Source organism: Chiloscyllium plagiosum, chromosome 22 (genome assembly GCF_004010195.1).
Source record: "Chiloscyllium plagiosum isolate BGI_BamShark_2017 chromosome 22, ASM401019v2, whole genome shotgun sequence".
NCBI lineage: Eukaryota > Metazoa > Chordata > Chondrichthyes > Orectolobiformes > Hemiscylliidae > Chiloscyllium > Chiloscyllium plagiosum.
In genome coordinates this window covers 15,998,237-16,022,018 of record NC_057731.1, presented here as the reverse complement: position 1 = coordinate 16,022,018, position 23,782 = coordinate 15,998,237, and the positions used below count along the sequence as shown (strand labels likewise).

The 23,782-nt window shown below is 41.1% G+C and overlaps 1 protein-coding gene across 5 annotated transcripts in view; it reads right to left on the bottom strand.

Moving 5' to 3' along the window:
- myofl (myoferlin like) overlaps nt 1-23,782 on the bottom strand; it is a 226,217-nt gene that overhangs the window by 153,166 nt on the left and 49,269 nt on the right. For 3 of the 5 annotated variants that reach the window (XM_043712471.1, XM_043712473.1, XM_043712475.1), the window contains exons 6-17: nt 21,588-21,739; nt 20,764-20,892; nt 19,961-20,023; nt 19,832-19,882; nt 16,066-16,096; nt 12,134-12,249; nt 9,767-9,893; nt 7,819-7,922; nt 7,648-7,716; nt 5,070-5,113; nt 3,362-3,444; nt 895-933 (exon numbers count right to left, since the gene is read on the bottom strand). In XM_043712471.1, coding sequence (XP_043568406.1) covers nt 895-933; nt 3,362-3,444; nt 5,070-5,113; nt 7,648-7,716; nt 7,819-7,922; nt 9,767-9,893; nt 12,134-12,249; nt 16,066-16,096; nt 19,832-19,882; nt 19,961-20,023; nt 20,764-20,892; nt 21,588-21,739 — 1,008 coding nt within the window. Of the gene's footprint in view, nt 1-535; nt 572-894; nt 934-3,361; nt 3,445-5,069; nt 5,114-7,647; nt 7,717-7,818; nt 7,923-9,766; nt 9,894-12,133; nt 12,250-16,065; nt 16,097-19,831; nt 19,883-19,960; nt 20,024-20,763; nt 20,893-21,587; nt 21,740-23,782 lie in introns of all 5 variants that reach the window. The other 2 variants (XM_043712472.1, XM_043712474.1) reach the window with 2 other exon arrangements.

Below are 23,782 nucleotides of genomic sequence, written 5' to 3'. Positions count from 1 at the left end.
TTTTGCTAAGAGTTGACAGATAGCACTAATTTGCACTGGACTGGCTCCCAGATGCAAAAAAAAACCAAGTCACTGGAAAGCTGAGCTGCTACCAAATAGCCATACCTCAGTGGGAGGCACCACATTTAGGAGTAGACAGCTAAAGAGGAATACCTAAAAAAGGTTTGGTTGGGATGGTTAAAAACAAACAGTTACTTTTAATCCTAATTTGACACTTGCATCTGCAATTCACTAAGTGTAAAATGTTACCTCTTAAAATGCACAATTGGACCGAGAGCAAAAGAAAACAGAATACTTCAGGTAGCGGAACTTCTGATTGGAAGCAAAAGGTTGCCAAGCCAGCTAAGCTCAAGCCTGATAGCATCACTTATGAAAACATTCATTGCCAGAAGTCTCAGTATGCTATATCATTTTAAAGCCAGATTCACCCATTCAGCAATGCAGGATTTGTAAATGGTATATATTCTCCCATTTTCTCCAACCCCCACCCCTCTTTTGGCAATGAAATTTCAAAGACTAGACCAAGAAATAAAACCTTCAATGGCTGGAGAAGCCCCAGTTCCCTCATCATCTGGATCATAGGAAAGAAAAATAAGTTAGAGAACGTTACAAAGTGAAAAGTCATTAACCAGTCACACAATGTTGTAGGCATACAGTGTACAATCAGGTTCACGATTCACTTATACTGCATCACCACTAAGCACCAAAGTGTACCACCGCTGTGCAAGTGCAGGTTCAAATTCTCCTTGTTCTTCCATACTGTACTGTCAGTTAAGTGAAACTAAACACCTTGTGTGTTGGGGACAAGAGGGAAAGTGTGACAGTCAGGTACAGGCTGTCGGACAACCCCCTATCATTATTTTGAGGACAAAGTAAACGTGGTTTGGAAGTTACCTGGCTTATACTTCTTAAGACGTGAGCTTCTTGGGGTGTCTAGAAAAAGATGGTGTTTATAAAACACTACACGTCCTGCAAACATTTATTCCAGTAGTCAGCCAAAAAGAACATCCCAGAAGTAGTTTAAATGATTGGGGTTGGGGAAGGAACGAATGAACAAACAATGTCGGTGTAATTTGTTTGAATAGAAAACCCTGTGAAATATATGGCAATTTAAAACCCTGTTACTTCAAAAGACCTCCAATTTGATGTTGCTAAACAAATGGTTCATTAGTCTGTTCAGGAGGTACCTTACTCTTCAACTTTAAGATGCTATAATGACAAATAAAAATACAATTTTTACAGCACTTTATACTAACAATGTTCTAGCTCCAAGGTAAAAACAGCTGAACATAAGGCATGATCACAAATATTTAAAATGGGAGATACACAAGGTTGTACACCATTTTTCTTAGCCACAATGTCTGCAGCAGTAACTTACTAATTTATTGCTAGATTTTGTGTAAAAATAAATATATTCTCACATTCTCATTTAGAGAATGGACTATAAAATCCTAGAATACTAAACATTGCATTATGAGATCCTAGCAATTATTGGCAACAGTGTTAAACAAAAATGTTACTAGGTCTTGCCAGGTACATTTCATAAGCAGACAACAATTTAATAAAATCTGTTGAAAATCATTGCATAAAAATTAGAAGGAGCCTGAAGAGCTGCATTCTGCATTTTCTAGAAAAACCAGCAAGAGTGGAGCTGTGCGAAGAAATACTTAGACATGTTTTGGGGGCAGCACAGTGGCTCAGTGTTTAGCACTACTGTCTCCCAGCACAAGGGGTCCAGTTTAATTCCAGCCTTGAATGTGGAGTTGCACATTCTTCCTGAGTCTGCACGGGTTTCTTTTGGATGCTCAGGTTTCCTCCCAGTCCAAAAACGTGCAGGTTAAGTGGATTAGCCATGGGAAAACGTGGAGTTACAGGGGTAGGGTGGGATGCTCTTTGGAGAATCCATGCAGACTTGATGGGCCGAATGGCCTTTATCTGCACTGTTGGGATTCTATAAAAACAGATTTACCTGCATGACGCAGACAAGGCTTGTGCCTATGGTGCTTCCAATACCAGTATGTTTTTTCCCTGGAACAGTTTGCAACCCTGCTGCCAGAGGTTATGCCAGAGGAGCACCTCTTTACCTTAAGCATGCTAATTAAGGGACCTTCCTGCTTTCACTGCCTGCTAGAAAGATTTACAAGTTGATAACACAGTGAAACAGATCGGTTATGAATTCTTTGGGTGTGAAGATTGAACCTAAGCTCCTCGTTTTGGGTAGGGTCGCTATCACTGCGCCATAACACCATAGTGAAGTGCAGGATTCCTGTAAGGGTGGCAGATCATTAGTAATGAAGGAAAGCACATTTAGTTCTGCACCACATTGAGGCACTTATGAATTCTGCCTGACTGACATTATTACAGTGGTAAGAGCTAGACTCCTCCTCCAAAGGAGCTGTTGGACGCGGAGTCATTAAAACAGTGATAAGGAGGGAAACAAAAGCAAGAGAAACTAAAACAGTCACTGCTGGCTTGATCCACATCCAATCTATTATTTCCCGTCTCATGTCAAGTGAAACATGTTTGCCGCCTTCAGTACTTTTAAATCCGGTTCCAGTTTCTGAAGGAAACAAAAACCTAAAAACTGGACAACTGACTGAAAATTCATTAATTCAGTCCTTGGGCTGAATAGCTCACTCTGCAGTTCCCAATCATTTAAGCCACAATCCAGATTTTCTTGTCCAATGGGACATCAGTAAACCAGGGACTCTGTTCTTTTTTCAAAAATAAAAGGAGGCTAGCTCCAAAACTCCATTACAGAGTATATTCCAGATTAGATTAAATTCCCTACAGTGTAGAAACAGGCCCTTCAACCCAACAACTCCACACCAACCCTCCAAAGAGTAACCCACCCAGACCCATTTCTCTCTGACTAAAGCACCTAACAATTTACCTGACCTGCACATCTTTGGACTGTGGGAGGAAACCAGAGCACCCGGAGGAAACCCACGCAGACATGGAGAGAATGTGCAAACTCCACACAATCGACCGAGGCTGGAATCGAACCTGGGACCCTGGTGCTGTGAGGCAGCAGTGCTAACCACCGAGCCGCCCTATTACTGAATTTTATTTACTGGATTCAGATTTTAGTAACTGCCATGCATTAGTCTAGGCCTCTTCACTGATAAGCTCCTGTGATGTTACCATGATACCACTGCCTACCCTATAGGCCTGCAAATGTAAAGCTTGTATAAATTCTAACACCAGCTGTGGTTATCATTCATCAAAATTACAGCAATCTGTGATGGATCCTTAAACGCACTTTCACTCAATCAGAGAAAATGATCTTCCCTGCAGAATTCGTAGTGAAGATTTCCTGCTCTAAATAACTGAGTAATAGGCTATTGAAAGTAACACCGACCTTCAACTTCTCCTCCCGATGAAGCTATCCTGGAGAGGTACAGAAATGCTGTTCCAATAGCATCATTCCTGGTTGCCCGATCCCTGAAAGATATTGGCCATTTTTGTTTTTGGACATTTGCAAAACTAAAGTAACACAGCCATTCTCATTTTTACACTTGCCCCCTTCAGAAAGGGTGTCCCTGAATAACCACCACTAAGAAAACTTAACTCTAACCAGATTTCCATTGCAAACACTGCTAGCAGAAGCCAGGTTATTGGTTTTGACTGGAAGTTGACCCAACCATTTGGCACTTTAACCAGCTGAATGTGCAAAAGGGCTTCAAAGAAATGAAAAAAAAAAGTTGTATTCAATTCTGAGCTTTGTTGATTTTACCAGAGTTTCTGGTTCATATCCAATGCACTTTTACCAACATGGTTAAAGCAAAGTGGAAATTACCCTCAAAACCAACATGGTACATAAAGTGGAAATTATTCAGTTGAAAGATTCTGCCTTCATGCAAAAGTTACAATGCTCTTACAAACCAGAAGAAGGGCTTATGCCCAAAACGTCGATTCTCCTGTTCCTTGGATGCTGCCTGATCTGCTGCGCTTTTCCAGCAACACATTTTCAGCTCTTAAACCAGAAGTCAGGACAACTTGGTAATAATGACCATAGTTTGAATCTGGTAGGGCAGGGATGCAGAAATTCTATATTTATCTTCCCTGACAAAATGAAAAAAAACTGTTTACCATGCTTTGAACATCTAAGTTACTGTTCAGCTGGACAAATCTACCTGTGTGAATATGATGTGGAAATTCCTTAAGGTCAGATGCAGAAAATGCTCAGCTGACCACGGCATTTCCAAACAATACTGAAATAAAAAAAAGTGTAAACTATCTGTTGGGAGGATTCCAAGTACACTCAGGCAAAAAAAAAAGCTTCAGTTGAAAGCCACACAAGGCAATTCTAAATCTGGATTTCCACCCCCATGACCCCACCCTACCTGTTACAAATCCCCCCTCATAGCCCCTCTCTGCAGTCTTATGATCGATATCTACAACAAAAGTAGGAAATTAGTGCAACTCAGAGCACAGATTTGGATGTATTGCTAATTGTTTAAAAAGAAATCCACAAGTCTGGCGCACTGACAGAAGTGGGCTCCCTGTCCTTCACACAAGTACATGAATAGGAAAGGTTTAGAGGGATGTGGGTCGGGAGCAGACAGGTGCAACTGGTTTAGTTTGGGATCATGTTCTGCATGGACTGGTTGGACCAAAGGGTCTATATTTCCAAGCCGTTATGGCTGACTACAGATAAATGCAGTAATACCAAGTGTAGAATAGCCAAATAAATTGTTACTTAAACTGCAAATTAACCCTATCATAAAAAAAGGTGTCTACTGTTTAAGGAGGAAGCATCAATTGGCTATTATGTAAATCAAATCTTTTGTTAAGAAAGGAGAGCATTTTGGAAATGGGTCAAAACAGGAAAGAATTTTGTCACCTTCCATTTAAAAACAAGGTCATAGTATTTAAATAATAGTTCACTACAGCCTTACCTCTGGTTTCTCTTCACTGTTGACCATTAGCAACTGAAATGGTGACCCAATCTCAGGGCTTTCTAGGATATCCACATTTACACATTCATTGCTAGGTATATATTTAAAGCAAGTAATTGTTGATTAAATTCAATACACAAGAGACAAAAGCTTTTGTTTCATACTCACCAATCAAACACAGTCAAGCTTAATCTTTCACACATAGATGGAAACTGCAGAAGGGAGAGAGAGAGAAAAAAATTTGGGAGGTAAATTTTTTTCTCCCCCAAGAATGTGACTGAAAATCGAACAAGTATAATGAATTTGTATCTAGACAGCTTCACTAGAACTCATAACTTAACAGGTAACTGGCTGAGTATACACATCTTGTGCAATGACCTTGCATTCATCAACTAACAATCGTTCTGATCCCAGACAAGACCAGCAACTAAGAGGAAATCAGAAATCCTAATTATTTATAAAAGGACTGAGGTCACAAGATTTCTTGTTTGGAGACAAAAATAATTTTTTTTTTTACTGTACTGAACACTACCTTGGGTAATCACCCATACTTGAGCATGAGTTAACAGACGCTGCAGTTAATTATAAGCTATAAATTACACATCACATGGCAGCAATTAAGATAGATATTATGAATTAACTTCAGAATACACTCAGCATATATATTTTCAATTGGGGTCTTGTGGTGCAGTGGTCATGCCCCATCCTATGGGTCAATAGGTCTAGTTCAAGTCCCACCTTCCAGAGATGGGTGACATATGTCTGAACAGGTGGATTTAAAAATATCTACATGGGTTATCAATCTCAGTGGAGATTTGCCAGCTGTAAAATGAAGACTTCCTTTCCCACTGTGGGCCTTTTGTCTGTAAAATTGTCTGTAATGCACAGTGGAATTTTTCAATTCTCAGGGAGGTACCATGGACTAAACAAGATGTGAATTAATCACCTGGGAAGTCTAAACCAATGCACCATGAGGTTGCTTGACACCAGTCTCCATTGACATTTATTGCTACGACAACTAACCTTTTAAAAAAGTTAGTCATTGGACATGTGCGTCACTGGCTGGGCAGCATTTGTTTGCCCTTTAGTGGTAAGCTATTTTCTTATACCACTGCAGGGGCCATTAGCAAGTTAAGGTTAGACTCCCCTTGCTTTAGTTTCTTTAAAACTAAACCATAAAAAAGGTAGGAGCAATGAGACAAAAACAGCCACATGAATAATAAAATACAGAACAGAGTCAGAAAACTAACTTGGATTCATTCACTGAAGTGGGACAGAATATCATGTTCTATAGATGCCAAGTTATATTTCTACAAATACCTAATCAGAAATACTGTATAATGGGAAGTGAAATTGAACAGGTAACTTCTCCCATCATATCATATCACATCACATCTCACCAACTCCTTGTTTGGTCTGCTTTTGGAAACGTACAAGATTTGTGTGGATCTGATGGGTCAAAAGGTGATATTATAATTTCACTGCCAGGTCATGTCAGTATCGAGCAGTGAGAGAGTCAACCAGATAAGGATGTTCAGTCTGCTTTTCAGAACAAGCAATAACCACTACGCAGTATTAACCAATTCATAGTAAGTCAGACTTAAAACTCTTAAAATCAGTTTTTAACATTTCAGAGGACAGGTTTAGAAATGATTTTAAAACATTTTCTGCAGCGTGCCAATGTTCCACTTGTGTTGAAGGCCCACATGACTCACTCAACACCAACTTGGCCAACAACTCTAATGCAACCTTTGTTACTTATCCACCAACAGCTCAGACTAGGAAAATTGCAGACCAAACAAGTCTAAAAATTCAAAAAATACTGGAGTTTGAACTTGAGCAAACAGGATAATGTATTAGTTTTAATCTTCAGAAAATACAAGCTTGGATTGATAAGCAAAACATTAAGGTTCACGCTAACACTGTACTAGTGGGATGCAATGTTACACTGTTGTGACCCATCATTGACCTACTATTGAATATACACCAAAATAAATGAATGGGACATTTAATTAATGGAAAGTGGGTTATTTGGTGTTCCCAGAAAACATAAGTGGTGAATGCCTACTGTGCATTTCACATTTTGAAGAAATCTTCCATCTCCATGCACTTGTAAGCACCACTTGACTTCCTACAATCAAAGTTAATACATTCACCAATTACTTCCAATTTAAGAGTGCCTTTTTGTTCCATGGTTAGATGGGGGCATTAAATGGAATCAGGTTTACTGAGCAACTTATTTTATAAAATGGACAAAGACATTTAAGCTCATGAAACATTAGGACCAAACTTAGACTTTAAAAAGGGGACTAAATTACTTCAGTATGGTTTAGCTGTCATTTATGTTTGATTCTATTTCCTGTGAATATTATTCAAAATCTACATTCAAAGGGTCCAGGAGATCCATGTTGCCAGAATGTTATTCTTGTTTAATTAACTCTTGCCGTATTGTGCGCGCCTCACTTTTATCAGCATTGAGCAAAGCCCAGCTATGTCAACACTGACCTTGAATTTGGTTTCAGGACTAGATTGCTAACAAGTCTGTGGCACATCTTCCAGCAGTGCCAAGATACTGTGTCTGCCAGGCAGGTTCGCAGGCAAAAAATCATTAAATGCAAAACAAACTTTGAATGGGTGCTAAAACAAAAATTAGGAAACGACTTCTGACTCAACATGACCAATATCATACTAAACCTAACATACCAAAAACAATAATTGCAGTTAATGAAATGGAAGCAGATCCTACCTTGATTTGAAGGTTGATTGTTTGATTCCACTCAGGGTTGGCATTCTTTTCTATAATCTTTGTACAGAGCTACAGCAATATAAAGAGTCAGTGTTACACCCTGTAGGCCAAGGCCAAGCTAAACCTCCACCCCCAAAAATGATCACAGAACATGGATAACCAGATTCTCACCTTTTTCCCAGCAAAGCCAACTTCCACGTATGGGTCCACAAGATTCTTCTTATCAGCCCCTGCTCCAAATATTGACTTTACAGTTTCAACAAAGGCATCATCCACTAAAATGAGAAAAGGATCAAGAACATTCGTTTGACTGATTGAGGTTGCAGCCAACAACTTCAAACTGCTGCACAATTACAGAGTAGATAGAGATCACTTAGATCTCATTCCCCCCGCCCCCACACAAAAATAAAGCATGTGCCGTCACCTCATTGATTTGATGCAGCCTGTCCTACTTAATACGGATCAACCTAAAGAGTTCTACAGTCAACAAGTGTGGCACTGGAAAAGTACAGATCAGGCAGCATCAGAGAAGCAGCAGAATCAACGTTTCGGGCAGAAGCCCTTCATCAGGAATGGGATGGCTGCTGTCAAGAGAAACCTGGGACAGTGCACATTGGTGGGGGGTTTGGATAAAACATTGTTCCCCTCTATCAACCATGAATGTTCCTTTTGTGGCAAAACTGTAGTAGATTAAGTAATCACTACTGTCCTTTCACAAGGCTGTTTGTTCTACCCAATCAACTGTGATTTTCACAACTGACAGTCAAAAGCCCCCATTATAATGCATTCTGGCACCTTCTCTACAAAAGATGTTAGGCCTATATAGTTTGCAGCTTTCCCCCCACACTCTTACTTGAGGGAAAGAAGAAGTGTGATATTGGGTAGCTTTCCAGAATCCAAGCAAATGTGGAAACTTCGAACCATCTATCTGTGCCACCACTACTAAGACCCTCAGATCCATTCCTTTAAGTCCTGTGAACTTGCCAGGCTTCAGATACAATGGATTTCCCAGTGAAGACGGACAAAATACCTGTTCAATGCCTCTGACATTTATCAATTTGCCACAAATTCTTTCAAATGTTAGAGGTCAAAAGCTAGTTACTTTTTCCCAATCAAATACTTGCAGAACATTATTAAGTCTGTTAACCAGTCCCAGCAAATAGTTAGGAGACAATATTAATTCCATTTCTCTCTCCCCACAGTTACCACTCAGATGGAGCAGTATCAGTTTTCATTTCAGATTTCCAACTGTCTTCTGCTTTCCCAAATGTTTTTCTTCCATGTCATGCATGAAAATAAACTGGAGGATGAAAGGTACTCAGTGGAGGCAATGTTCATGGGCACAGCGAGCTCATTGCTCTTTCAACCAAAGGAGGAAACTACAGGGTCTGTATCACCACATCATGGTCTAACTAAGTCTCTTGTTAAGGAGATATAGTTTCTTGCATGTTTCTAACTAGTTAGAGGTTACAATGATGAGATAGGGTGGCTCAGCAGTTAGCACTGCTGCCTCACAGCACCAGGGACCTGGGTTAGATTCCACTCAGCCAACTGTTGCTGTGGAGTTTGCACATACTCCCTTTGGCTTTTCTCCCACAGTCCAAAGATGGAAGTGGAGGAGGCTGGTACAACCGTAACTTTTAAAAGGCATCTGGATGGGTATATGAATAGGAGGGGTTTAAGAGGCAGTTGGTCCAAGTGCTGGCAAATGGGACTAGATTAGGTTGGGATATCTGGTCAGCACAGGCGAGTTGAACCGAAGGGTCTGTTGCCATGCTCCACATCTGTATGTCTGTGTGCAGGTTATGTGAATTGGCCATGCTAAATGCAGGGGTTAAGTTTAGGGGTGGAATGCTTTTGGAGGGTCAGTGCAGATTCAATGGGTCAAATGACCTGCTTCTGCATTCTAATGATTGACATTGGTGTAGAGTCTTTGAGGAGCACCAGGTGGTAGGACCTTGGAGGAATGGGTGGTACTTCTGGTATTCCTCAGTATTAACCCTTTCAGATGAATATGACAACAGTAATACAACCTAGTTAGGATTCTTCTTGTTGCAATATTTTAAAATTTAATTTCAAAACTACTGCATTCTTCCCTTCAACCAGAAATATGACTTACTCTGTGGAATGTCCTCTGCTCTGTAGACCTTCAGGACAAAGGTCACCCATCGCAGTGTGAGGCCTGCAGGGAGCAGCAGGTTACTTTCAACATCATCATTCTCTTCATTTATTCCTTTCTTTTCAACCTGTGAATTTTTTTTTTGAAAAGCTGTTAACAATCAGATAATGACAGGAGGGAAGCACCATGTCACTTTACTGTTCCTGCCTCTCCCCAACTTCATAAAACCTCTCACCATAATCAGGGAGAAGAGCAGAGCGAGATCAGATTGATACCATTAGCCCTATTGCAGGGGTAGTTTAGGTGCAGTTCAGAGCATACATTCCAGATAGCCCTTTCGTTTTTATTACCTTAAAATGCACTTTATCTGAAAATTCATCCTTACCACAACAAAGGCCAGGGCCACACAAGTTCACCTTGGACACCCCCCTTTGCCTTACCACCCATTGGTATTGATACAAAACAATTGAGACAAATGACCTCCTACTTCCAGCTAATACCTTTGCAATTCCCTCAAGATGTGCAATGCTTTAGTACTGCCCTTTTCAGCTGGAAACAAAATCTGTGTTCACCACATACTTGAAGCTTTCTGCTATCAATGAGATGATGTCCAATAGTTTAGATTAGATTACTTAGTGTGGAAATAGGCCCTTCGGCCCAACAAGTCCACACCGAGCCTCCGAAGAGCAATCCACCCAGACCCATTCCCCTACATTTACCCCTTCACCTAACACTACAGGCAATTTAGCATGGCCAATTCACCTAACCTGCACATTTTTGGACTGTGGGAGGAAACCAGAGCACCTGGAGGAAACCCACGCAGACACGGGGAGAATGTGTAAACTCCACAGACAGTTGCCTGAGGCAGGAATTGAACCCAGGTCCCTGGCGCTGTGAGGCAGCAGTGCTAATCACTGTGCCACCAGTTTATTGTATTGCAGTAGTGCCTCACATACATTAGTGACACCATGCTGTTGAGGGGGAGAAAGTGAGGACAGCAGATTTGAGATCAGAATCATAAAGTGTGGTGTTGGAAAAGCACAGCACGTCAGGCAGCATCTGAAGGAGCAGGGGAGAAGTGATGTTTTAGGAATGTTTCATCAGGAGTGAGCGAGCAGCTAGGTAGATGAAGGTGGGGAGGTGGTGGGGGGGGGGGGATGACGATAGATCAGAGCAGAGGGTGGAGTGGATGGGTGGGAAGGAAGATGGATAGGTAGGGCAGTTCAAGAGGGTGGTGCCAAGGTAAAGGATTGGGTCTGGGATAAGGTGGGAGGGAGAGATGATGAGGAAACTGGTGAATTTGACATTGATTCCATGTGGTTGGGGGGTCCTAAAGTGGAAGATGAGGTAGTCTTCCTCCAGGCATCAGGTGGCTAGGATTTGGCAGTCCTTGGAGGAGTGGGAGGGGGAGTTGAAGTGGTTGGCGACAAGGCAGTGGGGTTGTTTAGTGCATGTGTCCCAGAAATGTTCCCTGAAACTTTCCTCAAGTTGGCATCCTGTCTCCCCGATGTAGACAAGCCCACATCAAGAACAACAGACACAGTAGAGGAGGGACAATTGTACTGCCATTCACCCTGGTGATATTATGGTTAGGACCAGTGCCATTTTACAAATCTAAGACCTTAAAGTTATCCTTTCCACCAAATTTGGGGCACCAAAAGCCAATAACGAATAATGGGATAACCAATCAGGTGTAAGAATTGCATTAGATCTTGAGCCATTAACATCATAATAGTAAGAATGAGCCTCAATCCCTCCACAAAAATGCTCAAAGCTATTTAACACAGATTTGAAGTCTTATTTACTTACTTTTTGCAAACATCTATTTTTTAAGCATACATAATTGACAGCTGAATAGGAATGCCATACCTGGAATCACCAGCATGAAGTACTCAAAAGCCAATTACTAAGTAATTCCAGTATTAATCTTCAATATACTCTCTCACCATTTACAACCTCTTAATATTGAGCAAGTGATTTTGCAAATAGCAGCTTTTGCCCTCTGCCCACACCCAAAATAAATACAAGCACTTGGGTGGCTTCAGATTATTCAGAACACTTATCACCTGTTTCTATTTCAAACATTGAAGATCATGTTGTTTAATCAAAGAAAACAACTCGCTCCTGTTTTTCTTGAACTAATACATCCTATGCTTCAGATAGGACCAACATAATTCCGAACTGACCCATGGGCATTCATTTTCAGTCACAATTCATGGTAGAACATTGTCAGGATCACAATGATTTTTTTGGGGGGTTTGCTTTTGGAAGACCAAATCGTGCTACAACAAACAAACATTGCTCAGTGGTGTAGGGATACAGTTAGTCACTTGACCGGGATACATTGTCAATTCATAAATTAATTACCGGAGGTTCATCGCCTGTTGCCAAGACAAATAAACTGACTTTCATGTATCCCTTGGATCCTGTACTTGTGTCTTCAGGATCATGAAGCAAGAGCCATTTCCTTAGAATAGCATGCCCTGTAGGTTAAATCAATAAACAAGCATTATTTGATTTGTCCAACATCAGTCACACTAAACTGCCCAGAAATAGAATCTTCAAGCAGAAGACAAGTTAGGTTATGCACAATAATATGGAAAATATTTACCATTATGTAGCTTCTATTTCAATAATCCTCGCAGCACACAACCAGGTCACACAGACTGGACCAATGACTGATTTGTAAATGAGCAAAGGGAGGGCTTTAGAGATTATCCTTGCACAGGCTAAACATGTTCTATTGAAACAGAAGGAAAGCTAGATCTCCCTCGATGGCTAAATCCATGGGTGGAAATGAAGCAGCAAAAGAAAAAAACGTGTGCTTGGATAATTATCAGGTTCACCATGCAGTGGAAAACAAAAGTTTGTTGATAAAAAAAAACTCAAACAATCCACCCTCCCCACAATCCAACCCAAGTTTTGGGTCCACTATGTGGATGATACCTTTGTCATCACAAATTGGAGAAAAACTTAAAATCAACAACATCCTTACTAGCATAAAACTCAAGAACAAACTGCTATTCCTTGATATCACAGTGAAACGAACAGTTAAAGAGAACTTCTAACCAGCGGCTACAGGAAGGCAACACAGACCAGATACTTAACCGCAGAAGCAATCATCCTAACATTCACAAGGACATTATTTAAATGGGCCACAAAACACTGCAGCACCCAGGAACTACAAGCAGAAGAAAAATACCTATACAGCGTATTCAAGAACAACAACAGGTACTTGATAAATGCAGTCCACTGATTCTTAAAACAATGAACCCAAACAAACAATACACCCAGAAACTTGAGCCACACTACTATACGAGGACATCTTGGAGAGGACTACCAGACTACTCCGACCCCTTGGCATCATGGTAGCCCACAAACCTACCAACACACTATAACTGCTAAAGGAACCTAAAGGACCCTGTACCAACAACCAAAATTTTCAAAACAACCAGCAAGGACTAACACACTACATCAGATAGAGAGGCAGAAAATTAGCCACCAGGATACACGAACACAAACTAGCTGCCCCAAAAGACATGACCTACTATCGCTAGTATCCTTACACACAGAGGACACCACTTCGACTGGGACAATACATCCATCCTGAGACAGGCTAAACTGATACGCAAGAGAATTCCGAGAGGTCTGGCATTCAAACCAGAACTCCAGTAACAAACATAATTTGGACCTATTTACCAACCTCAAAAACAAAAACCGGAAATGATATCACCCACTTAAGAGACCAAGACACAAATAGAAAGCAAGACAGAACGCCAACGCTCACTGATGTAACCTAGTGTGGTGACAAAACATCAGAAAACAAAGCTGCCAGCTCAGTGACCAAACCTACAGCCACAAACTAACAACGTAAAAATGTAATCAAAAAAAGAGGGATTGGGAACCAAAACAGAAGCCCTTCTTATGGAGAATAAGGACTTGGCTGTGATACAGAAGGACACAGGAAGGGAAAGTGCCTAAAAGATTGGCTGCACTTCAAGTTGGCCAAATGGAGCGCGTACCAAGTTGTCAAGGAAACCAAGGCTCTGGGCAATAATCTTGTAATGTTTTTACAGATGGGTGAGGTGCCTAAGCAGAAGATAACTTCAAATGTTACACAGCTGCTCATAAGAGATATAATAAAAAACTAATACAGGTGTAGTGATTGTAATGAGGTCAGCCAGATGGACCTCATAGGACATGATTTCCCTGACTGGACCAGGTTAACAGACCCAATCAGGCAGCCCTAGCTGACAGATATAAACAGAAGTGTCAGAGGCTCTGTTCACTCAGAGGTGGCTTTAAAAGAGTCAGATCAGTGTCAAGTCCACTCCACGTGTAAATAAAGGGTGACTTGGTGATGGGATACCAGCCTCAGAATTATTTCAACAGGCATATCAGCAATGATCTGTTAAGAGCAAAATGTGTTGAACTGACTTAAGTATTTTGAGGGGATATCATTGTGTGCATCAATGGGTTTTTGTGGAGGCAGTTCATAAAGTTCCACTTAAGTCTTGTGAGCAACAAGGCAGTGACTGTATAGATACTAACTGGCCCAGGGACAGAAAGCAGGGAAAACATGGTGAGCAGCTTTTTTTCAACTTCGAGGGAAGGTATGTACCAAAAGGCCAGTGTTAGGACATGATTCCACGGTGAATTTTATAAAAGAACAGGGCCCCAGTAGACAGGCTTCAAAACGTTTATAGCTTTTACAAAAGGCATTTTGATTATTGTGTTTATAAATGCAGTCAGATTGTACAAAACTTGTTTTTTTGGAATACAGACATGGAATTTGTGGTGTGGGGGTGGGGGGTGGGAGAGAAGAGCATGGAACAGATATTCAAAATCATAAGACATTCAAAAACTTAGAAATACAACTCCCAGCGGCAATCAAATACAAATACTTAAATTGATGCACAAAAAAAAAAAAATCAGAAGTAACAAGAAGAAACCATCAATAAACACTGGGGTGGTTATGATCTCAAATGAAAAAAGGGCAGTGGAAGCAGCTTCGTTAATAATTTTCTAAAACCGAACCAGATAAATCCAAGAAAGAAAGAATCCACAGGGCTACAGGTAAAGCACTAAAGAAGCAGAACTAATTGGTTAGACTGACAGAAGTTCACAGAGATGATAGATCACATGACAACAGGAGGTGGTATAATCACAGAAAAATTCTTGAGCCACTGGCATTAGCTCATTCATTGAAGGCTGGGAAATCACCTCACTGAGGGCTTCAGTTGCAAAGTAACAAAGCTATTTTGAGCTGCTTTAATCAAATGAAAACCATTGGATGGAAAATCACTATGTGGTTGAGGATGTCCAAGAATTTCTCACTATTTTCCCTTTGCTGGATTAAAACATTTTGAATGAAGAGGTTTCTGATTATTCCAAAGATGCTTTTAAAAGGAAATCTGTATAGATAGCTAATGGTCTACAACAGTCACATATTTACCCATTTCTCATTCCATCAGGTTATTGTAGACACAACCGGTCTCAGTGAACACCTGAATTCTAGCCATCCTCTGAATTACAAGCAGAGGCTGTGAATGCTGACCAACAAGGGCAGGTCCCTAGAATGACAGATGGGACATTCACTGTTAATGCACAGTGAACTTCATTGAACCTTGAGCCAGGTTCAGTTTTATTTTCATGCTGTGGGTAATCTTAAAACAAAAAACTGGTGTCTTGTGAATATTTGGCAATTGAATGAGTCCCATGAGAGCTAAATACAGCTCTTATTCTAAAGCATAGCTCACGGCAATGAGTGCTGGATTCATCTTAGGCACAGATTTCAGTCACAAGTTAGCCATGCATCAAGAGATAGCTTTGCACAGCAAGCTGAGCCAATCACATTGCACTGTTCAATTAAATGCAAAACTGCCATTAAGAACACTTGCATCTGGTTGATCTAATCCTGGTTTCCACTCCCCACCCTTGAGATATGGTGTCATGGCAATGTCACTGGCCTAGTAATCCAGAGGCTTTAGTACAAACCTCATGTGGTACAACTGGTGAACTTAAATTTTGGATAATAATGAAGGACTGGAATTGAAAGCAAGTCTCAGGTCACTATGACCAGCACTGCATGCTGGAGAAATTAATCTGGTTCAATAATCTCCTTCAATGAGTCTGGTGTACAAGTGGCTCCAGAAACTACTCAGTTTAAAGGTAATTCGGAACAGGCAAAAGGCTGGTCATCTCATGAAACAGGAAAAAGAACCATACAAACATCAAGCAGTTTTGGAAAAGTGGAAGAAAACACATACATTTTCTAAACTTAAAAATAGGGTACCTACCAGGTTCATCGTATACATAGCCAATGTCCAACTGAAAAACAAATGAAATAATGTTCAGCTCATTGCTTTCCAAACAATCTCAGTCAGCACCCAACAAAAAGCAAACTACATTAGTTGCCTGTACACCCAATATTCCCCCACTCTATTGACATGATTCCGACAAATCGTATAGTCAATTGGCACGCTCTCTTGGTAGTGGTGGGAAGCTTGCAAGCCTCAAAAGAGGCATCAAGGATTCCAGCAAACAGGATCCATGGACAGAATACACAGGTTGTGAAATACAGCAACAAGTAAAAGTCATCCTTAAAAGCTCAATCACAGGAATGACTGGTTGGAGACAAGCCCCCATGGGAACACAATTCTCCAATCACAGACTGCCTTTCCCATGTAGCCTTCTCCCAAATCATCAGAATTTTTTATTGAACAGCAATGGGCAGGGAGGGAGGGAACTGGAGGCTACATAAGCTGATGAACCTACTCCAATTCTTCCTGGGGCTATTGCAAGATAGGAGCAGAAGCTATTCAGTGGGGCAAGTATCCAATCAGGTCCAGATTATCAGCCCTGCATGAGCTGTGAGTAGATGGGGCAAGGGTTGCATTTTTTCTCATGAAATGACAGCATTGCTGACTGGCAAATATTTATTGTCTGTCCTTGGGTGCCCTTCAGGAGATGGCAGTGAGCTGTTATCTTGAACAGCTGCAGTCCATGAGCAGTCAGTAAAATGCACAATGTAATTCGGGAAGGACTTGCAGAATTTTGACCCAACATCTCTGAAGGAATGGCAATATATTTCCAAGTCAAGATGAATACTTGCTTGGAGGGGAACTTGAAGGTTGTGGTGTTCCAATGTATCTGCTGTTCTTGCCCTTCTGGATGGGACTGGTTGCGGGTTTGTAAGATGCCATCTGAGGACTGTTGGCAAAGTTCTACAGTGCATCTTGTGGATAATAGCAGCATTGTGTGTTAAGAGGGAAGGAATATTTGTGGATTTGGTGCCAAGCCGGTTGCTTTGTCCTGGATGGAGTTAAGCTTTGAGTGTTGCTGGAGCTGCACTCATCCGGGTGGGGGGGGGGGGGGGGGGGGGGGGGGTATTCCATCACATGGTTTGCATGGCAGACAGCCAGGCCAGAATATCAGTTGCTTCCACAGAGGTGAGGAAGGCTGGTATCTCAGCCCTTCCAGGGCACCTGACTTGGTCCATCCTTGATAAAAAAGGATATTACAACTAGTAACTACTCATAATTCAATAAAGAGAGAAGAGGGCATTCAAAAAAAATCTTGCGAAGGTGAGGCAATCAGTTCAGCTAAGGCCTGAAATAATTTTTACGGACATTATATTCAGCATTGAATTTTTAACTAAAGCAGCTTTATACAAATGGTAAAAAGCAATGATTCTTTGAAAAATGACTTTTACACAGGCATTTAACTATTTTAGCAAATGCGTAAAAACCATTGATAATTAAATAAAAATCCTACTTATGAATTCCAAGTTATTTGCACTCCCTTTATTAAGTACCATCAAGCCAGGGGATCAGCCCTGGTTCAATGGAGTGTGCAAGATGAAGGGCTTATGCTCAAAACGTCAACTCTCCTGTGCCTCCAATGCTAACTGACTGACTATGCTTTTTGACTGATACCTCTGACGTTTTGTCAGATTCAGGTGCCAGGTAAAGATATAGCATGACAAACACCACACGCAACAAGTGGTAGACAGAGAAAAAAAAAAGTGTTTCCACAACAAGCAAATCAAATGAAAGCTCTGCAGTCCTGCTACATCCAACCAGACATGGTGGAGGATAATTAAATAACCCAATGGAGGAAGCAGCTCCACAAATATCCCAACCGCAATGATAGAAAAGTCCATTACATCAGTGCAAAAGACAAGACAAGACTGATACATTTGCAACAATCTTCAGCCAGAAGTGCTGAGTGGTAGACCCATCATGGCCTCCTCCAGCAGTCCCCAGAATCAGATTCTGATCTTCAGCCAACATCACTCCACATGTCGAGAAAAGCTTGGAGGCACTGGATACTGCAACGGCTATGGGCTCTGACAACATTCCAGTTATAGTGCTGAAGACTCTTGCTCCAGAACTTGTTTAGCCTTCTGCAAAGCTATTGCATTACAGCTGCAACACTGTCAAGTACTGGACAAAGTTGAAACTTACCCAGGTTTTGTGTAGATGAAAAGCAGGACAAATCCAACCTAGTCAATCGCTGCCCTATCAGCCCACTCTCAACGGTCAGGAAAGTGATGGAGAAGCAATAAGCAGCTCACTAATGCCCAGTTTGGGTTCCACCAGGGCCACTCAGTTCCTCACCTCATTACTGCCTCCCTTTAAACATGGGCATGAATTCCAGCCATAAAAGGAGAGTGACTGCCCCTGACATCAAGGCAGCATTTTATCAAGTTGAAGCACCAATGAGGTCAAGTTAGAGACTCCAGAGTAAGCAAGGTAAAAAAATAATATCTCCACTTGGAGTCATATCTGATGTGAAGGAAGATAGCGGCGGTTGTCGGAGGTCTGTCCTCTTCATCTCAAGGAGATCTCTGGACAAGTTCCTCCAGGTAGATATTTGCTATATCAATCTATTCAGAGAGTTTAATACCCACCACTGGAGTGGTGGAATGTGAACCCAGGTTTCCTGACTCAGACACAGGGACACTACCATGCCACAAGCATCCTTTAGCTCTTCAGGGCACTGTCCTCTATCTAACTTGCTTTTATCTGCTTCCCTGATCTTCTGTTATTAGGTCAGAAGTTAGAACTGTCCTGATGACAGCACAATTTTCAACCCTGTTCTTGACTCCTCAGATACCAAAGCCATCCATACCCAAATGCACCAAGAGCTGAATAATATACAGACTTGACTGACAAAGTGGCAAGTAACGTGCAAGCCACACAATTGCTGAAAGTGTGTTGCTGGAAAAGCACAGCCACACAATTGCCAGGCAGCAAACATCTAACTTGGGAATGTAACCATTGCCGCTTGATATTTCATGCAATGAACCCCACTGAGTCTCCTACATGGGGTTACCATTGAACTGGATGAGTCATACAAATACTATAGAAACAAGAATAGGTCAAAGGCTAGAAATCCTGCTTGAGTAACTGACTTCCCAAATCCTGTCCTCCAGCTATAAAGGCACAAGTCAGGAGGAAGTTGGAATACTCCCTATTGCCTGGATGAGTGAATAACACAAGTAGCTTGACATGATCCAAGACAAAGCAGTCCATTTAATTGGCAACAAACCCACAAATATTCACTCCCTCCACTACCAGCACTCAGTAGCAGCAGTGTGTACCATCCAATGATCCTCCGATAGGACCTTCCAAACCCATGACCACTTCCATTTAGAAGGACATAGGCAGCAGATACACCACCATCTGCATGTTATCCTCCAAGTTACTCATCATTCTGACTTGGAAATATCTCACCATTCCTTCACTGTTGTTGGGTCACAATCTTGGATCTCCTTCCCTATGTCATTGTGGGTCAACCTACAGCACATGGATAGTTAAGGCAGCAGCTCACCACCACCTTCAAGGGCAATGAGGGATACAATAGCAACAAAAACCACTTGCAAGTCATCCATTGACTCATCCTAAAAAGGCAAGTTTGTAGTTGCATGCTACAATTCAATAATGGGAGATTTAATAAAACCAAAAATTTTGTTTGAAAGTTAGATGTCGCTGAACTAACCGAATTATAGAACCCACAGGTTGCTGGTAAGTTACAAGAATAAGGGAAATGAAAACTTACTTTGAATTCTCCCATCAAGGAATCTGATCGCAGTGAAAAGGAGTTGTAGACCTAGAGAGAAAGCAATAAATTAAACCAGCCTCATTTTCCACAATAGGATTGTAACTTATGATAGGGAATCAAACTTACCCTAATTAAGATGGATTCATCAAAGAGTTCTTCTGGTGATCGAGTTACATTGTAGAAGAAAATCTAATGACAGCAAAACACCATTAGTTACTAAAAGGAATGTGCGCCACAAAAAAATCCATCATGAATCGATGTTACAGTATGAATTGATAACTAATTATTCCAAAGGTTTACACTGTCATGAGGGAGATGTGATAGCAGGGCAAAAACAAATGGAAACAAAAAAATTGAAGAGGAGACACAAATACACCAAGGAAATGTCTCTCAAGGCTCGTTCCTGTACAATTACTGTTACTGATAATTCTGGCATACAACCATATTAAAAACACAAACATGGAAATCACAAATATTTAAAGTGCTTCAAATTTCCATTTCGATAATGCCATCTTGTGCATCATTGCTCTATAGCTGACAACGGGTATGATCACAATTTAGTTGCTTGATGCAGGAAAACGCTAAATTCCAGTTGAGTGTGTAATCACATTTCCACATGTCTGGTGAAAAGTGCTTCATTCCTCTTCATATGCAGAAAGTCAGATTCTATAAAATGTCCCTGGGGCTAAAATAGTTTAGGTGATCAGGTGCTGGAAAGGGAAGAACAAACACATACATTTGAAAAAAAAGTTACCCAAGTGAAGCAGTAACTCAGCCATGAGAGTTGAAAATTCTCAGTTATGGTCAAGTTTCTGCTCTTTAGTAGCTTACTAGATAGAGACAGGGTTACAAAACAAAACACAAGATTGAGTGAATGACTAATTCTGATGAATGGATTTTAATTGATTGAGGGAAGGATCTTCTTTTACCTCATCAAAATGGGGATTGTTTCCTCTTCGAATCCTTGTTCGATGGGTCTGATGGCAGACAGTCACCTTCACAACTGGTTTTACATTATTTCCAGGCAATTGGCGAGCTGAAATTATCCTCACCCGAATCTTTTAAAATAAAAACACAAGATGAAGTGGTACGAGATTCAATAAAACCAAACTGCTGGAGAAACTGAGATCTGGCAGCATCTGGAGAAGACAGACTGAAATACTCTACAGATGCTGCTAAACAGTTTCTCCAGCACGATTTCAGATTTCCAACATTTGTGGTGGATGCTTCAATTTGTAACAATTCGGAGATGCCGGTGTTGGACTGGGGTGTACAAAGTTAAAAATCACAACACCAGGTTATAGTCCAACATGTTTAATTGGAAGCACACTAGCTCCGAAAGCTAGTGTGCTTCCAATTAAACCTGGTGTTGTGTGATTTTTAAACTTAATTTGTAACGAGTTACAGTTTTCTCAGCAACATATTTTAGAACCATCAATAAAAAAAAGTTTCAATTTTGCGAAAAGTTCAATTGGAGCACTTGGCAGTTACTGCCATTCTGAATGGAATACTAATGCAGATACTGTGAGATACATTGTATTTTAAAAGCAAGTCTTTGAATCTCCATAATCTGGGCACTGGATTCTCCAAATTATTTCTGCATGGGAAGACCTCTTCTGCAGCCATCCCAAATGCTTTCATACAGCATCAAGAACAATCTTCACATTAAGTTCTCCCAAGTCGAATTTTCAATGGAGCATAAACCAGACTCTGTTTACGATTCATCAATTTTAATGGAAAGGCTGCCACATACCTGGAAATCCTGAGGCTTGTTTGAAAGTAATCTCTTGCTTTTCTTCTTTCGGAGTCGTTTGCCAACGTGTGCAGCTGCCTGGCCTGGTGTGCTGGGAACTCCAGGCGCTCCCCCAGCATCTCCTGCTTCATCTTCTGCATCCTCATCTACATCTGAACAGCAGGATGTAGAAACAGACTTTAAACAATCACAGTCACAATCGAGGAAAGAAACCTACACTGCCTGGTTTACTTTCTTTCAATTACATTCACTGCTTGTATGTCACAAATTGAGAACAATTGGTCAGAAGCTCATTTAAACCATCTACAGGAATGTTATGGCTCCCACTGCCTGCCATGTGTTGACCTGGTTAACTCAATGCATGGACTAGGGGTCAAATCAGAGGCTTTATGAGGTTTTACATTACAGGGTTCATATTTTATCCATCAGCCATGAAATGAGACCCACAAATCACTGGTGCTATTTAAAAAGTAGTTGTCATTTATTTTTTAAAAATTAGTGACATTCCCTACCTCCCACAAGGTAAAGCAAATGAAAAAGTTCAGTCCGACCAATATGGCAAGTGTGAAGCAAGACCAGTGCCTTCAGTAGCCTCACAACAAAGTGAAGGTACTAGCTCTAACTACTGTGAAGATGGAAAATTAATTCTCTAAATAATTTACTCTATCCCTTCCCAATCCTTAAATCCCTTTTCTTGGTTTTCCTCAGGCCATTTTTGCCCAAACTTTTATCAATTTGCCTGTAGAGGATATGGGTGTAGATCAGAGAGTTGATTCTGAAGCTCACCAGTTCAGGGATTCAGCAAATCTTCACTCAGCATCAGGAGGTGACTTTAATGTTGACACACTAAGTTTAATAGCTAAATGCTGCTGGTGATATTTGTCTTCTGTCCAAAACCAGTGACATTGCCAGGGGTATAGATTACAAATCAGTAGCCAATCCAGCTCCATGCTAACAATGGCATAATCAATGCAGTGCACTTTCATTGTTGGACCAGTCTTACCTTTGGATGACGAATTCAGAAGTAACAAGAAACTGGTGGGAGGATGACAAAGTCTCAAGTCTTTGTTCACAAGTCTTTATGGAGCAAATGCATCCCAAGAAACAAGCTGGTATGAGAGCAGATATTTTGAAAGCGTGGCACAGCTGGTTGACTGAGGGTCACAGAACTACTCAGCATGGAAATAGACCCTTCAGTCCAATTCGTTCACGCTGGCCAGACAGCCTAACCTGATCTGGTCGCATTGGCCAGCATTTGGCCCATATTCCTCTAAACCAGTCCTATTCATGTAACCATTCAGATGCCTTTTACATGTTGTAATTGTACCAGCCTCCACCTCGTCTGGCAGTTTGTTCCATACATGCACCACCCTCTGCATGAAAAAGTTGCCTCAGGTCCTTCTTAAATCATTCCCCTCTCACTTTTAAGCCTAGGCCCTCTAGTTTTGGACTGAAAGGGTGGGTGGGGAAGAGAAGAAAGGGGGGAAAGACTATGGCTGTTCACCCTATCCATGCCCTTCATGGTTTTATAAACCTCTAAGGCCACTCTATAAGGACTTGCCCTTACAATGCACCACTAACGCTCTAAGTGTGAAGTTGAAAAAAAAGACACTGGCTCCAGTAATAGCCATTGGTTACATGGTTGTCAATCCAACCCTATTGGGACCAGTCAAGAAAACTTAACCAATCACCTTGAGCATTAATCAGTGTTGAACCTCTACAGCTGATCCCTCCATGGAATTGAAAAAAAAAGGTTCTTCACCACCTTCATGCCCTCCCCGTCATACATCCCTGCAGTTAAACCTCTGATTATTCGGATTCATCTGCACACCCAGAATGGGTCAATTTCACACTGTGCAGCATAGAGAATAATAGAGAAACTGGTGTCAATGATGGTTATGACAAACACAGCCAGCCCAAAAAAGGAAAATAAATAGTATGAGCAAGCTGTGGTTTCAGTTTAATCAAAAGGGACACATTTCAAAGTGGAATCCAAATTTTCTGCAGAATCTAGCTTGAAATTTACAAACAGCTACTACTTTTTAATTAGCACTACCAACTATCGTTTTAGCTTCTAAACCAAAGATGGTATTCATTTAGACAATCAAGCAATGTGGGATAAGCAGTTCAAATTCCGGAGGCGTTGGCACTAATACTGGGGAGGTGGGGGGGGGGGGGGGGGGGGGGGGGGTGGG